This window comes from Pteropus alecto, unplaced genomic scaffold (assembly GCF_000325575.1).
Source record: "Pteropus alecto unplaced genomic scaffold, ASM32557v1 scaffold196, whole genome shotgun sequence".
NCBI classification, from domain to species: Eukaryota; Metazoa; Chordata; class Mammalia; order Chiroptera; family Pteropodidae; genus Pteropus; species Pteropus alecto.
Genome location: NW_006439717.1, coordinates 3,408,021 through 3,425,087, shown reverse-complemented (window position 1 = coordinate 3,425,087; position 17,067 = coordinate 3,408,021). Strand labels below are relative to the sequence as shown.

The 17,067-nt window shown below is 35.3% G+C and overlaps 1 protein-coding gene across 2 annotated transcripts in view; it reads left to right on the top strand.

Moving 5' to 3' along the window:
• Positions 1-17,067, top strand: part of ARID2 (AT-rich interaction domain 2) — a 132,134-nt gene that overhangs the window by 88,449 nt on the left and 26,618 nt on the right. For both annotated transcript variants that reach the window (XM_015593182.2, XM_006916871.3), the window contains exons 12-15: positions 2,210-2,291; positions 4,187-4,321; positions 4,952-5,148; positions 5,387-8,250. In XM_015593182.2, coding sequence (XP_015448668.1) covers positions 2,210-2,291; positions 4,187-4,321; positions 4,952-5,148; positions 5,387-8,250 — 3,278 coding nt within the window. The remainder of the gene's footprint in view (positions 1-2,209; positions 2,292-4,186; positions 4,322-4,951; positions 5,149-5,386; positions 8,251-17,067) is intronic.

Below are 17,067 nucleotides of genomic sequence, written 5' to 3'. Positions count from 1 at the left end.
GCTTTACTTACACAAGATTCTGCTTCAGAAATAATGCACTCTTTGACAGTAGTTGAGGGATAGAGGAAGGAAGGACATTAAGCAAAAATTGTCATCACTCTATAATATATCTAAATTCAGAACACATCAGAGGGTCAAAATACCCAATTTCTAATGCTCAGCATTGCCATTAACTATAATATAATATATATAACACTGGGATAGACAGGAAGCCCTACTATATAATATCTTGGTTAAAAACGAGGCTTTGTGGACACTTACGTTTCTAAGGTGTTCTAGAGGTTTTAACACAACAACAATAATAATAGCTAATGGTTATATAGTGTTTACTGTGTGCCAGACATTGTTTTAAGTGGCTTGCATATAAACTCTAATCCTTATGACCAATGAGGTTAATGTACTATTATTCTCTTCATTTTATAGACAGAGAGGTTAAGTAACTTGCCTGTGGTTACACAGCTGGTACTGAGTGATGGAACTCTAGAGCTAGCTTCTCTGGCTCCATAGTCATACATTTAACCATAATTCTGCAGTTCTATTAAGGCTGGGTGAGAGTTAAGACCTTCTGTTCCAAAATGAGAGAAGAGCAATTGTCAAAGAAGTGATGTGTTCAGGCAAAGTAGGGTGTGTGTGCGTGTGTGTTTATAAAATGTTGAGTATCTGGAAAATTGATTCCTTTTAAAGTACAATTGTCTTTGTAGCCTTTGAAAGGTCTTCAGGTATCCTGAAGGAAATGCTTCTGAATTTGTAGTCACTTTTACAGTAACTATATGTTTCCAGTTTATAGTCTTAATTGTGGCTGCATCTTTCTTCTTTATGTTTGTAAAGTTTCTCATAATCTCAACATAATTTTTAATGTTTCATGCAATTGATAATTGATTCAGGAGATTTCAGTCTGAGTAGGGTGTACTCTCATTTTACAATTAATAAAGAAAACAGTAAATGATTTCTACACAAGTTCAAGCCCTAGAAAGATGTTTTCTATAACAGTGTTATCAAGTTAGGAGGAGAAAAAAAGATAAACTTGGGTGTACCAGGATAGTAATTTTGGTTCGAATTATGTTCTGTTAAGAAGCAGAATATCACAGGATGGCCTCTGAAATGTGACAGACCTGGATTCAAATACATCACTCTTAAATGAAGGCTTTCCAGCTATATCATCTCTGCTATCTCCATCACGTCGTGTTCCTTTGTGAACTTAATCTCTGAGTTTTAATTTTTTTCTGCAAAATGGAGATAAATCTGGATCTATATATAAGATTAAAACAATGTAAATATAAATGGCTTAATGAAGAGTAAATGTTCAGTAAGTGACTGCTACTAGCTGTTATCCCAATTAAAGCCTGGGGGCCTCATTGAACATAGGTCACAATTGCTTCAGATCATTCACAGATTTGCTGTGCTGTGGAGTGAGTCCTCTAGTTCCAATAATTTAGAAGTGCATTTCTTCTCTTTGAGGGTTCTGAGAAGTTTTGTTAAATGTTACCTAAAAAAAAGTGGGTACATTTTATAAGTTTAAAAGCTATAAAAATCCTGCTGATTTTGTGTTGAAATAATATAGTTTAAAATTTTAACTATAAATACGTCAGATTCATATTTATTTATAACTTTTGTTTATATTACTTCATATTTTTCATGATTTCATTAGTTCCTTTGTATATAGCATAGCATTTCAGCTTTTTGCTCACCTTATTTCAGAAATTTTATATATGGAGTTAATATGCATCTTTTATATTCAGAAAAGATTATTTTTGATACAGTCTGTATCTGTAACTACAGGAAGAGGAGCTTTTTTACAGGTGTGTTAAGCTGTGTGACCTTGGGCTAGTTATTTTAATCACTTTGAGTCTTAGTTTCCTTGCCTGTACCCATCTCGCCAAAGAATTAAGAAAGAAATGTACAAAGTATTTAACTCAGTGTCTGACCTCTGAGAAAAATAGAGTTTATATGAGCGATATAATTCATATTATTGTTATTATGTGAATGATTATGAGCTTAAAAAAATAGTTCATATAAATCCTCTAAGATAGTGCCTGGTGTAATATGTGCTCTATTATAAGTTTCTCAAATTTGTATACTTTCATTATTTTTATACACCTTTTTAAAAGGTATTCATTGTGAATTTTAATTGGTTCAGTATCCATGAACTAAATATGGCATATAGTGACTAAATTTTTAAATGATGTAGCTAATGTATTTTTTTCTTTAGCTTCCAGAGCAGTTGTAGCACAGCATGTTGCTCCACCTCCAGGAATAGTGGAAATAGATAGTGAGAAGTTTGCTTGTCAGTGGTAAGTGGTTTATTTCTATTAAGGCTTTATCCTCGGGAAGAATAAAGCACAACAGAAAAGGAAATGTATTTCAATAGTCATCCAGAATGTTTTATTCCGTATTTCTTTTTAGTTAGAATAGAATATCACTTATACAAAGAAAGGACAATGTAAAACCACTTCACCTGTATTTTGGAATAATTTGAAAGAAAAATATTTATCAGAATCCAGAATTAAAAGTTTGATTAGAATTTCATTAAATTACACTACCTAACTTCTTTTCAGAGTAAAATTTGTTTTAAAAGTTATCTTTGACTTTGTAGAAAATAAGGTTTGTCAAATTATAGTTGTTTTTCTTACCTTAATGTTTTATTAAAACTGAATCGGACTGACTACGAAAATAAAACCAGATTTTGTTGTTATATATCTCTTCTTTTTCATCAAAAGCAAAATTTCTTCTTCATAGCTAATTTTTTCTTTTTGTGAGTAGTAAGGGGAAACTAATCAAATGATAGACTGGCTAGTTTGTCTATATTGAAATAAATCAAAAATAATATTTCTTGAGAAGACTGAGTAGTTATATCTCAGCTACTTTCTGAAAAAAATAAATGTAGACTTGGTTTGATTTCATTTTGTCTTGGATAGTTGCCTCTACTTTATTTATGAATTTCAACTTAAATTCTTTAGAAGATTAACAGATTGAAGTATTAAGATCGCTTTCCAATGATGTAATACTTTTAAAACTTCTTTTCTTGATCCCATTTCTCCCATTCTCTAACATTATTTGTCCTCCATTCCATGCTTCTGTCATTCTGTGTTCCATGTTTTTGGTGCTTTCATATCTTTGTTCCTATGACAATTTTCTCTAGACTTTTCCAGTTTGCTTAAATAAGGTTTATAGTTTTATATATCTCTAATTATTTGCTTTTTCCTCACGTTCCATATTGTTCACCTTGACCCTTTATACTTGATGAATCTCTTCCAATAATACTGGGAAATGTTTACCTTCTACATTGAAACCAAAAAAAGTTTTTTGTATCTAGTTGTTTTGAAAACTCAATGCTCAAAGGGTTATGAAAGTTAGAAAAAGTATGTACCACATCCATTGTAAAATGTGTGTGTGTGGGTGTAGATTTGGTTTCATAAATCTCTGTTGCATACTTCTGCCTGTTTTAGGGGAAGAGGAAGAGAGACTCATTTTACAATTATTTTATCATAATTATTATTTGATGCAGTTTATAAGAAACAGCTGTAAGTTGGCCTGTTGTGTACGTAATGAGCCCTAGAAAGAGTCCTATGGATAACTAGGCCTCCAGTTGTAACTTATACATGGAAGTTACTTGATATAAAAGACAAACTGAAGTTTGAATTAGTTTGTATGGGATTAAAAATAGAAGTCTCTGAAGTGGGGAATGGGAGTGTGTAGCATGGGAAGTATTGTTTTAGGAAGTAGTTGAAAGTTTGGGTAGGTTGTTTTTTTTTTTAAAGGAATTTGATCCAAGAGCCATCAAAAGTTTAGTTCCATTTTTCCTCTATTTTCCACATCTCCAATAGCTCATATATGGGAACTTTTTTTATATTTTGATTATTACAAGACAGAAACCTGAGTAGATATTCACTGAATAAAACTGTTGTAGAATATTTGTTGCCAACAGACCAACCTTGCCGTTGCTGGAATATGAACAATTTTTATTTTGTTATTAATGATTTTTTATACTACATATGAATAGTTAATCCTTTACTTGATTTAGTCTAAAACCTAGCATGTATTTTTGCTAATAACATGAAACAGTGAAATCTGATTAATAGAAATAATTATTAGTTTATGATACATTGCCTTCAAATGGTTTTAGCATACTTAAATGTAGACTCTTTACATTCTTTGCATAATGGCATTTATTTTTCTTCTCTTTTAGGCTAAATGCTCATTTCGAAGTAAATCCAGATTGTTCTGTCTCTCGAGCAGAAATGTACTCTGAGTACCTCTCAACTTGTAGTAAATTAGCTCGTGGTGGAATCCTAACATCAACCGGATTTTATAAATGTCTTAGGTAGGAGACATAGTTCTTAACTTTAAATAGTTAATTTATATCACATACAACACCTCTTGTTTTTGAGAAAATATTATCTGTTTTTAAATATCTCCACTACTTGAAATTTCATATAGTTGGTTTGTAGTATGGTAAAAGTTTAAATACAAGAGAATTTTGGACATCACATATTGTGTTTGCATTTGAACATTATGAGGTTTATCAAAGAAAAGGAAGAAATTAAGTTTGCTTTTTTCCAACCTACTTTTATATGTTGAAGACATGACTTTTGCTCTTTTTAACCTTGAATAATGGTTTATAACTAATACTGTCTTCAAATATCAAGGCTCTTTGAAGTTTTGCAAAGTTCATAAAATAGGCATTACCTATATGCAGCTTTTTTGTTAATTATATATGCAGTAAAATTGTTTAAACCCAACAAGGTTAATATTAATAATGACTTTAAAAATTGGAGAACTGATCTTTATTTCTTTCTTTGCTTCCCACTCTTGCATAATATAACCATAGTATCATACTGGTTCATACATAAATGGCACTGAATATATTGCTGCTGTTCATGTAAACATTGTTAGAAGTTAGTATTTTCTTAGTGTGCTAGTTATCAAAACTGAGTATCTATGTACTTTACAGAACGGTCTTTCCAAATCATACAGTGAAGAGAGTAGAGGATTCCAGTAACAACGGGCAGGCTCATATTCATGTAGTAGGAGTAAAACGGAGGGCTATACCACTTCCCATTCAAATGTACTATCAGCAGCAACCAGTTTCTACTCCTGTTGTTCGTGTTGATTCTGTTCCTGATATATCTCCAAGTCCTTCACCTGCAGGTATCAATTTTTATTGTTTTAAATATTGCCAATTTTTATACATTTTTTAAATGTAGGACTTTTACTTGTTTTTCTAGTAGCATTTTCTTATTCTATTACTTAATCATATTCATATGATGCAAAGTTGTTAGATATTAATTTCTTAAAACTGTTTTCTCTTGAATTAAGTAAAATAATTCCTTCATGCAGCTTTTCAATCATTTCATTATGAATTTTGACTTTTCCCCCATATTTTCAGGAATCCCTCATGGACCACAAACTGTAGGAAACCATTTTCAGAGGACTCCTGTTACCAACCAATCTTCAAATTTGACTGCAACACAAATATCTTTTCCAGTACAAGGTGTTCACACTGTGGCACAGACTGTTTCAAGAATTCCACCAAACCCTTCAGTTCATACCCACCAGCAGCAAAATGCTCCAATGACTGTCATTCAAAATAAAGCTCCAATTCCTTGTGAAGTTGTTAAGGCTACAGTAATCCAGAATTCTATACCCCAGACAGCAGTTCCTGTTAGTATTGCTGTGGGAGGAGGAGCTGCACAGAGTTCTGTCGTTCAGAATCATAGTACAGGGCCACAACCTGTTGCAGTTGTAAATTCCCAGGCATTGCTTCACCATCCATCTGTAATTTCACAACAGTCTCCATTGCACACAGTGGTACCAGGACAAATACCTTCCGGCACTCCTGTTACGGTAATTCAACAAGCTGTCCCACAGAGTCATATATTTGGCAGAGTACAGAACATACCACCATGTACTTCTACAGTTTCACAGGGTCAACAGTTAATCACCACATCACCCCAACCTGTGCAAACTTCATCTCAACAGACATCAGCTGGTAGCCAGCCACAAGACACTGTTATCATAGCACCCCCACAGTATGTAACAACTTCTGCATCCAATATTGTCTCAGCAACTTCAGTACAGAATTTTCAGGTAGCTACAGGACAAATGGTTACCATTGCTGGTGTCCCTAGTCCACAACCCTCAAGAGTAGGGTTTCAGAACATTGCACCCAAACCTCTTCCTTCTCAGCAAGTTTCATCAACGGTGGTACAACAGCCTATCCAACAACCGCAGCAGCCAACCCAACAAAGTGTAGTGATCGTAAGCCAGCCAGCTCAACAAGGTCAGACTTATGCACCAGCCATTCATCAAATTGTTCTTGCTAATCCAGCAGCTCTTCCAGCTGGTCAGACAGTTCAGCTAACCGGACAACCAAACATAACTCCATCTTCCTCACCATCACCTGTCCCAGCTTCTAATAACCAAGTCCCTACTGCTATGTCATCTTCTTCCACCCCTCAGTCACAAGGACCACCTCCTACTGTCAGTCAAATGCTATCTGTGAAAAGGCAGCAACAGCAGCAGCATTCACCAGCACCCCCACCCCAACAGGTACAAGTACAAGTTCAGCAGCCACAACAAGTACAGATGCAAGTTCAGTCACAGCAAACAAATGCAGGAGTTGGTCAGCCTGCTTCTGGTGAGTCGAGTCTGATAAAACAGTTGCTGCTTCCAAAGCGTGGTCCTTCAACTCCAGGTGGTAAGCTTATTCTCCCAGCTCCACAGATTCCTCCCCCTAATAATGCAAGAGCTCCAAGCCCTCAGGTGGTATACCAGGTGGCCAATAACCAAGCAGCAGGTTTTGGAGTGCAGGGGCAAACTCCAGCACAGCAGCTATTGGTTGGGCAGCAAAATGTTCAGTTGGTCCAAAGTGCAATGCCACCCACAGGGGGAGTGCAAACCATGCCTATCTCAAACTTACAAATATTGCCAGGCCCACTGATCTCAAATAGCCCAGCAACCATTTTCCAAGGGACTTCTGGCAACCAGGTAACTATAACAGTTGTGCCAAATACAAGTTTTGCAACTGCAACTGTGAGTCAGGGAAATGCAACTCAGCTCATTGCTCCAGCAGTAATCACCATGAGCGGGACCCAGGCAGGAGTTGGACTTCAGGTGCAAACACTTCCAGCCACCCAAGCATCTCCAGCTGGACAATCATCTTGTACTACTGCTACTCCCCCATTCAAAGGTGATAAAATAATTTGCCAAAAGGAGGAGGAAGCAAAAGAGGCAACAGGTTTACATGTTCATGAACGTAAAATTGAAGTCATGGAGAACCCGTCTTGCCGACGAGGAACTATGAACACCAGCAATGGGGATACAAAGGAAAATGAAATGCAGGTGGGAAGTCTTTTAAATGGGAGAAAGTACAGTGACTCAAGTCTACCTCCTTCAAACTCAGGGAAAATTCAAAGTGAGGTTAATCAATGCTCACTAATCAGTAATGGGCCATCGTTAGAATTAGGTGAGAATGGAGCACCTGGAAAACAGAACTCAGAACAAATGGACATGCAGGATATCAAAAGTGATTTGAGAAAACCCCTAGTTAATGGAATCTGTGATTTTGATAAAGGAGATGGTTCTCATTTAAGCAAAAACATTCCAAATCACAAAACTTCCAATCATGTAGGAAATGGCGAGATATCTCCAATGGAACCACAAGGGACTTTAGATGCCACTCAGCAAGATACTGCCAAAGTTGATCAACTAGAAAGAATTTCTAATGGACCTGTATTAACTTTGGGTGGTTCACCATCTATGAGCAGTATACAAGAGGCTTCAAATGTGGCAACACAGCAATTTAGTGGTACCGATTTGCCCAATGGACCTCTAGCTTCAAGTTTGAATTCAGACGTGCCTCAGCAACGCCCAAGTGTAGTTGTCTCACCACATTCTACAACCTCTGTTATACAGGGGCATCAAATCATAGCAGTTCCTCACTCAGGATCAAGAGTGTCCCATTCTCCTGCCCTATCATCTGACGTTCGGCCTACAAATGGCACAGCAGAATGCAAAACTGTTAAGAGGCCAGCAGAAGATAATGATAGGGAAACAGTCACAGGAATCCCAAATAAAGTAGGCGTTAGAATTGTTACAATCAGTGACCCCAACAATGCTGGCTGCAGTGCAACAATGGTTGCCGTGCCAGCAGGAGCAGATCCAAGCACTGTAGCTAAAGTAGCAATAGAAAGTGCTGTTCAGCAAAAGCAGCAGCATCCACCATCATACATACAGAATGTGGCCCCACAGGTAAGTCATTCTGCTATCGCATTGTTCTTTCAACAATTTAGATTTGGAAGTACAATTTTAGGGGAAATGTACTGTTTTTTATGTCTCACATTGCAGTTAATTGTATTAGCTTATCAAGGTACTCAAACTGTTGTGCTTTTCTTTTTCTTTTTTTTTCGTAGTGTTAAACAGTTTACAGTTGTTAACTTTAGCATATGGTTTAAAGACCCTTTCTATTTTGCTATAGACCCAAATTAGTAATTTTATAGATCCGAGATAGAGAAACACTTGTAATCTAACAGCTTTTGGAGAATTTTTGAAATGTAACTTAGTCTCCTTTTGGAGTTTGAGGTGGGGGATGTTACTAAAAGTACTCTAAAAGGGAATTTCTGTATTTGATTTGACACAAGTGTTTTTTTGGCTCTTTTTAAAGTACTTTTGTAAAAAAGATGAACCTCATAAGAATTTTATCAAGTGTGTTTTGTAATATTTATGTATTGAATTAGTATCCTTATTTTTTTAAAGGTATTATAATTTCAATTTGTTTGAGTTGTTCTGTTACTAATTTTGTGTTTTTTATTCCTTTGCTCTACTGTCATGTTTCTGCTATTCTCTTTTTAATGCCTACCATTCCATCTTCATGCCTTTGTAGATAAATGTGTTTTCTACGAACAGTGCTACTGTATTGAGGGTCCAATGAACCTGTAAAGATTTTAAGGACAATCCTGTAATTTCCACTGGAGCTAGGGGTTCACTTCACAGTTGTCTCTCACCTATTTTCTGGATTCTTGCTCCTTCACTCTCTTTCTAATTACTACTTGTCCAGAACCTTCTGTGACTATTGCCAACTCTGCTAGACTCTTTTGGCATGAGTTTCTTCTCTGCACTTAATGGTGAAGACAGCAGATCTTTGGCCACTGTTGTGTTGATACCAAATCTAGGTGTGAGGGAAGGGGAGGCAGCAAATTGAAGATGAAAGAACAAAGAATCTCATTGCTTCAGACATTTCATCCACTAAGATACATCTTTGTTCATGTGAATGGGTAAAGCTGGATAGTGCTTCTCTGGGGGCATAATGAGATTGTGATTCTTGTGTTAGTATTGCTTAGATCTATTTCAAGATACCTAAATAGATTTAATATTCTTTAGTGTATGTTATGTACATGGTAATAATTAATATTGGGTTTTGGTGGAATATATTCATTCAGTTTTATCCAAACTTCTACAAGTTGTGTTTTTCATTTATTACTAACTGAAAAGAAGAGTGCAGTGTCTAGCCTGTAATAAGCATTCAATTAGTTGGGTTTTTATATTTTTTCTTATATTTAATAATTTCCCAATTCATCTCATATAGCTGTTCTTTCCTCTTAGATTCTTTTATAATCCTAAATAGTTAATTTCAGAGATGAGACCCCAAGATGCTGAATAACTCACCCGAGGTCACCAAATATGTCGACCTCATATTGGTCACCACCAATATGAAGTAGTGCTAGGACTGAAACCTAGGTGTATGTCTGAAACCAAAATTCATGCTCTTAACCCATTTTTCCACTATTCTAAAAGGTTTCTTTGTAAAGTTTTAGAAAGCCCTTTCATATCTAACATGCTGATTACTGAAACTATTATGTTATAGGATGTGAGTACCACTAAATGATAACCAGAGGACATTAATGCTAAAACTCTTTACTTAACACACTGGACATACATGCATCTAATTCAAACCATACAAATTAATCCATTTTATTTCTAATCTGAAAAATAGGTACTAAACTTCTATATATTCTCCCCAAGGATGTAGTTTATTTAAAATAGCTACATTCATTATTTCTAAAATGGTATTTGATTGGTATGTAGAAATTTAAAACTTTGCAAGGAAAAAGAGAAGTATCATACATGGTGTCTTGTGAGAATGAAAATACAAACCAGGATTCTTAAGTATAGTGCTTTACCATAGTACCTGCTACATAATTAGGCACTCAGTAATGGTGCAGGTATATTTTATCTTCCTATAATGTGAAGCGTCTATAGGATAAAATACCTATGGGATAAAAAATGATCAACTGTTCAAGATGGCATCATAAGTTTCCTTTGAAGGGTAGACTATTGGACCTTCTTAAGAGCCTGCTAATCGTCTGATCTCGGAAGCTAAGCAGGGTCGGGCCTGGTTAGTTAGTACTTGGATGGAAGACCACCTAGGACGACCAGGTCATGTAGGCATAAAAAATAAAAAAATAAGGGATTGTAAGCTGACAAGGTCCTTGCAATCTATGAGATCAACCAAGAGTTGCCTCACCTAAAAAAAAAAAAAAAAAAAAGAGTCTGCTAATAGAAAAGCATTTCCATTGTTGCCCAGATTCTTCAGATTTCTTTACATACATTTTTTATGATCAATTTTATTATTTTTACGATATTTTTTTAATTACATTTAACATAGATTACATTAATTTCAAGTGCATAACATAATGATTAGACGTTTATATCACTTATGAAGTGATCACCCTGACAAATCTAGTACCCATCTGACACCATACATAGTTATTACAATATTACTGACTGTATTTCTCATGCTATACTTCACATCCACATGACTGTTTTGTAACTACCTATTTATACTTCTTAATCCCTTCCCCTTTTTTATCTATCCTTCCCAACCCCTTCCCATTTGGCAGCCATCAGAATGTTCTCTGTACCTGAGCTTGTTTCTGTTTTGTTTGTTTGTTAGAGTCCACATGTAAGTGAAATCATAGGTGTTTGTCTTTCTCTGACTTATTTCACTTAGCATAGATACACTCTATCTTCATCCATGTTGTCGAAGATGGCACGATTTCATTCTTTTTCATGGTTGAGTAATATTCAGTTGTGTATTTGTACCACTTATTTATCCATTCATCTATTGATGGACACTTAGATTGCTTGCATATCTTAGCTATTGTAAATAATGCTGTACTAAACACATGCATACATATGTCTTTAGAATTAGTATGTTGAGTTTCTTAATAAATACCCAGAAGTGGAACTGCTGGGTCATTTATCTCATTATACCCTTTATTTTTGTCTAGTATAAGTATAGCTACTCCAACTTTTTTTGTTGTTTGTTTCCATTTTCATGCATTATCTTTTCCATTACTTTCAGTCTTGGTCTCTTTTGATCTAAAGTGAGTCTCTTGTAGATAGCATATGTAAGGGTCTTCTTATCCATTCAGCCACACTGTGTCTTTGATTGGAGCATTTAATCCATTTACATTTAAAGTAATTATTGGTAAATATGTAGTTATTGCCATTTTATTATTTACTTTTTTGATCTCTTTTTTTCTTTTTAAAGAAATCCCTTTAACATTTCTTGTAATACTGGTTTGGCAGTAATGAACTTGAACTTTTTCTTGTCTAGGAAGGTCTTTATCTCTCCTTTGATTTTAAATGATAGCATTGCTGGGTCCAGTAATCTTGGCTTGTAGGTTCTTGCTTTTCATTCTTTTGAATATTTTGTGCCAATCCCTTCTGGCCTGCAGAGTTTCTTTTGAGAAATCATCTACAGTCTTATGGGAGCTCCCTTGTAGATAACTAACTGCTATTCTCTTGCTGTTTTTAAGATTCTGTCTCTTACCTTTGGCATTTAATTAGGACGTGTCTTGGTGTGGGCCACTTTCTTTGGGCCTTTTTTTGTTTGGGACTCTCTGCACTTCTCAGGCTTGTATAGCTATTTCCTTTGCCAGATTAGGGAATTTTTCCATCATTATTTTTTCAGATACTGGGTTTTCAATTTCTTTCTCTCTTCTCCTTCTGTTATCCCTATGATGCAAATGTTGATATGCTTGATGTTGTTCCAGAGGCCCTTAAACTATTCTCATTTTTTTGGATTCTTCTTTCTTGTTGCTGTTGTCGCTGTTCTGATTGGGGTTTTTTTTTCTGCTACCTTATCTTCTAAATCGATCCTCTGCTTCGTATAATCTGTTGATTCCTCTTAAGGTGTTCTTCATTTTAGTTATTCTTCGATTCTTACTGGTGCTTCTTTGTTGTCTCTCTCCATTTTTATGTTTCCAATCTCTTTGTTGATGTTCTCGCTGAGATCATTTAGCATCCTTATAACTAGTGTTTTGAATTCTGCATCTGGTATGCTTGTCTACATTTTGTTTAGTTCTTTTTCTGGATATTTGTTCTTTTCTTTCATTTGAGACATGTTTCTTTGTCTCCTCATTTTGGCTGCCTCCCTGTGTTTGTTTCTTTGTCTTAAGTAGAGCTGCTATGTCTCCTGGTTTTCGTAGAGTGGCCTTATGTGGTAGGTGTCATATGTGGCCCAGTGGCACAGTTTTCTTGATCACCTGAGCCGGGTGCTTCAGGTATGTCCCCTCTGTGGGATGTGTGTGCCCTCCTGTTGTAATTGAGCCTTGATTGCTATTTGCACTTCAGTGGGAGGGATTGACTCTCAGGCTGCTTGTTTGTGAGGACAGGCCATGACTACAGTGGAGGAGCTGTTGTGCAGGGGCTTACCCTAAGGAGCAGGATTCATGTTAACGGGGCTCTGATGCCTGCCAAGTCTGCTCTTGGGGTGTGTCATTTGTGGAGAAGGTTGGGTGGTGTTCTGGTGTGGTCTGAAGCTAGCCACCATGCATATTGGTTCTGGGGCCTTTTGGGAGGGGCTCTGCAGACCAAGTTCAGCATTAGCTGATGCCATGCCTGGGGCCACTTGATATGAGCTACTTGTATTGGGGGTAGAGAAGCCTGGGAGAGGCCAAGCTATGAACTGAGGTTGGCTGCTGCTAGTGCTGGGCTTGGGGCTGCTTAGCAAGTGGTACAGGGTACACCGAGGCCAGATGCTGCTTATTTGGGGTTTGTGAACATTTGAGAGATTTTAGGAAAGTCTGAAGCATGAGCCAAGACAGGCTGTTTGTATTGAAAAGCCCATGAAAGCAACACAGGGTCTCAGGGAAACTCCTGGTGTTAGCCAGGTAAATGGAGACTCAGATATGGAGCCTGCCTGCATGTGCAGACTGAGTGAGAGGAGGGCTCAAAAAAGGAACAATGGCTTCTGCCAGTACTTCTGTCTGAAGTCTGACAATTCAGTTCTCATAAGTTCCCAGCACTGAAGCTCAGAGCAAGTGAGTCTGTCAGCGAGTAAGTCAATTCATGGTCCCTTTAAGAAGAATGTCTGGAACTTTAGCAGCCCTCTGTCTCACTCAGCCACAGTCTATGGTGATTTTCACAGCCAGAAGTTATGGGGACTTCTCTTCCCGGCACTGGAACTCAGAGCTGGGGAACCTGGGTGGGGCTGGAACCCCTCATTCCTCACTGGGGACCCCACAACTGAGATATTCCTCCCAATTTTTAACCACCACAAGTGTGTGGGACCAGCTTGTTTTGCATCTTTGCCCCTTCTGCTAGTCTTGATGTGGCTTTTTCTGTATATCCTTAGTTATAGGACTTCTGTTCAGCCATACTTCAGGTGGTTTTCAATGATGGTTGTTCTGTAGTTTAGTTGTAATTTTTATGCATTCATGGGAGGAGGCAAGCATAGAGTTTACCTACTTCGCCATCTATACCAGAAGCCCCAATCTAAATTTCTTTATATATTCTTAACATTTTGTTTTTAGACTTTGGTTTAACATCATCTTACATGTGAATTGGTACCTTAAATGGAATAGATAAAATTGAGGATTTTAAATGTGACTTTTTAGCCAAACTTTGTTATTTCCACCATTTCAAGGGCTCTAGGGATATTAAGGAGGCACCTGGACCCCAAAAAGGGACTTCCACACTTGCATAATGCCCAGCGGTAGAAAGACTGCAGGAAAATGTCCCTGCGAAAATGGCCAACACATAATCATTTGTAATACCATCATTATTTTATTTTTCTTTTCTCAATCTTATTCCTTCTCACTCCCATTAATCAACTGTTAATTTGATTTACAGAAAAAAAAAAGACAAATAAAGGAGAAAGATATATAAAAGTAAATGATATAACCATAGATTTTTTATTTAAGTAGTATATAGTTGTGTACTATATGCAAATACAAAATAAATTATACCTACTTCAAGACAAATTTCTTTAATTGTTTTTGCTTTTTTTTATTCTGTTATATTTGCAAGTTAAAGTGAAACGGGCTACTGTTTCTGAAAACCCTTCCCTCTTCCACTATTCATGAATCGATATATTCTGGAAGTATAAAAGTAGATTGGCATATAGAAAAATAAAAATAAAGAAATGAAACAAACTTTAGTTACAAATACCTAAAGCCTTGCCTTTTTCAGGAGCATGTAAAACATATATTGAACATAACTTATCTCTCTTAATCCCATGGTCTGATGACATGCCAAATTCTTGTATATAAAAATAGTCTACTTAAGGATGTACCTATTTAAGGTATTTTATGTATGATGATATTATATAACACTGTGTGTATTGATATCTTCGTGATCTTTTCCTTCCTTTGTATACTACTATATCTTCTCTCTTAAGAATGTGATTTATTTAAAATAGCTGTATTCTTTATTTCTAAAATTGGTATTTGGTTGGCTTGTAGAAATTTGAGCTTAAAAGGTTACCTGAGTCTTATCAGGAAGCAGATCTGTAGCCTTAAGGGGGCAGCATTTAGTCATAGCCATAGAACATTTTAGCAAGAGCCATGAGAATATCATTTCAATGTTTTTTTAAGAGTACTAGTGTTCAGATTTGTAGACTAGTAGCATATTGTAATAACTAAGAAAGGTATTACCACCAAACATAATTTTTTGTTTACATTCTAAAATGTTCTTTCAAGAGAGGCTTGGATTATATTTTCTAGATTTATATTTATTGTGAGAAAAAAACTTGGTAGTTTAAGAAAATAATCCCTTATGTTTCATTGATCTACTTAGCTCTGTTTAATTCTTTTTTGTTTGTTACTTTTTATTATGAAAAATTTTTTGAAACACACAAAAGTAGCTCAATAAGGCACCATGTATTCATCACCAAGAATCAAATATTATCACCATTTTGCCTTTCTAGTTTCATCTATTCCCCACCACCATCATTTTTTTTCCTAGAGTACTTTAAAGTAAATCCAAAACATTATTTCATTTCACCAATAAATATTTCAGTATATATTTATCTAATAGTTAAATACTTTTAAATATGTAGTACCTCCATAATACCAAATCACACCTAACAAAAAAAGTAATTTCTTAATATTATCTGACACCTAATTTATGTTTAGTGTTCCCTAGTCGTGTTAAAAACTTTTTTTAAACAACTTGCTCAAATTAGGATTCACAAGTTTTCTACACATTGCCTTTATCTTTTATTCTTAATGTAACAGCTTGGAGTAACTTCAGTCATCTTTGCCACATCTCTCATTTGGGTTAAAATACCAATGTTTCCCTGTTAAATTTTCTATGTTGTACCAGTAAGAGTTCCACAATTAAAAGAAAACACCAAGTAAGATAAAAATTTCTTAGCACTTATCAAAATAAAAATGAGCTTAATTTACAAATATATGACAAGATAATAAAATGGCTAATTTAAAAGGTCATAGTGTAAGGAATCAGAATGTTCATTCTGAGGGAGTATGATACTTCTGACAAATTTACACTTTAAAATTTTGAGATATTTGTAACTTGTCATTCATCAGTACTTGTATTTGCTGCAACTGATCCTCTTGGGTACTACCACTTAGTAGAATTTCTTGGGTTTTTAATGTAATATTTTCATTTCATATGAACAGTTTGGCTAATTTTTTTTGATAGATTGATTATAATGTTATTGTCCCTTTTTTTCCTTCTGGCCCTCTTTTTTTTTTCCTGTCTGCTTTCTCACCATCAGTTTTTATGCCTTTAAAACTTTGCAGGTAAATGAATGATTGTCAGATCCATGTTTCCAGCATTCACTTCTTTTGATAGACATTTGTAGTTGTTGATCTGTCACTGTCCCCGAAGTGAACTCATCATCTTTCCTCGAAAATATGGTTTCCCTTCTGGACTTCTCTATTAGCATAATAATAATAACAATAACAACAACAACAACAATGGTCATTTATTGAGAATCTAAAGTTAGGCTCTCCATATATAAGTTCTTTAGTCTTCTCACCATCTCATAAGTTAGGTTGTATTATACTTTAGAGATGAGGGAACTGAGGATCAAGAGAAGTAGATTGCCCAAGGTTATATAACTAGTTAAAAGACAGATTGAAATTTGCATCCTGATCTGTCAAGCTGGGAAGCCCACATCCCATCCATGCATGTGTATGTATTCTCACTAACAATATTATAAAATCTTAAGGGTGAGATCCTGTTATAGAAACAGTTTCAATCACATCCCAAAAGTAGTGTTTTTTTTTTTCTTAAAGCTTTGGTCAAAAGTACTAATGACTTCACATTTCCAAGAACTTTCACTTTCAGCATTTTATTCTCTTCCTTTTTTCATTTTTATACTATAGCTTTATGTTTGTGGGGTTTTTTTGTGTTTTTCTTTTTTGTAGTATGGCTCTTAAACTGAAGTTTTCAGTAATTTTTAACTTAGTTTTGTCCAACTATTTCCAATATTACATTATACATGAACAAGTATATTTAATATTTTATCAGAGTTTAAATTTATTTTCATTAAACTGCTTTAAAAATGGTGTGCTACCATTTCTATGAAATATTCGATATTATTTTTCCATTTGTGGTATGTTATGAATGAAATCTGAGTTAAGGATTCAAAGAAAATGTATTGCCTCAAATTAGTTTAAGCTATAGTGTAATTATTTACGTATGTGTTTTTCAAAGAGAAAGGGATGGGATATAGAAAAAAACATAGTTTATATTTAAAAGGCCTATACCTACAATTAGTATCTTTTCTATTATTCATCAAAAGTTATAACGGAG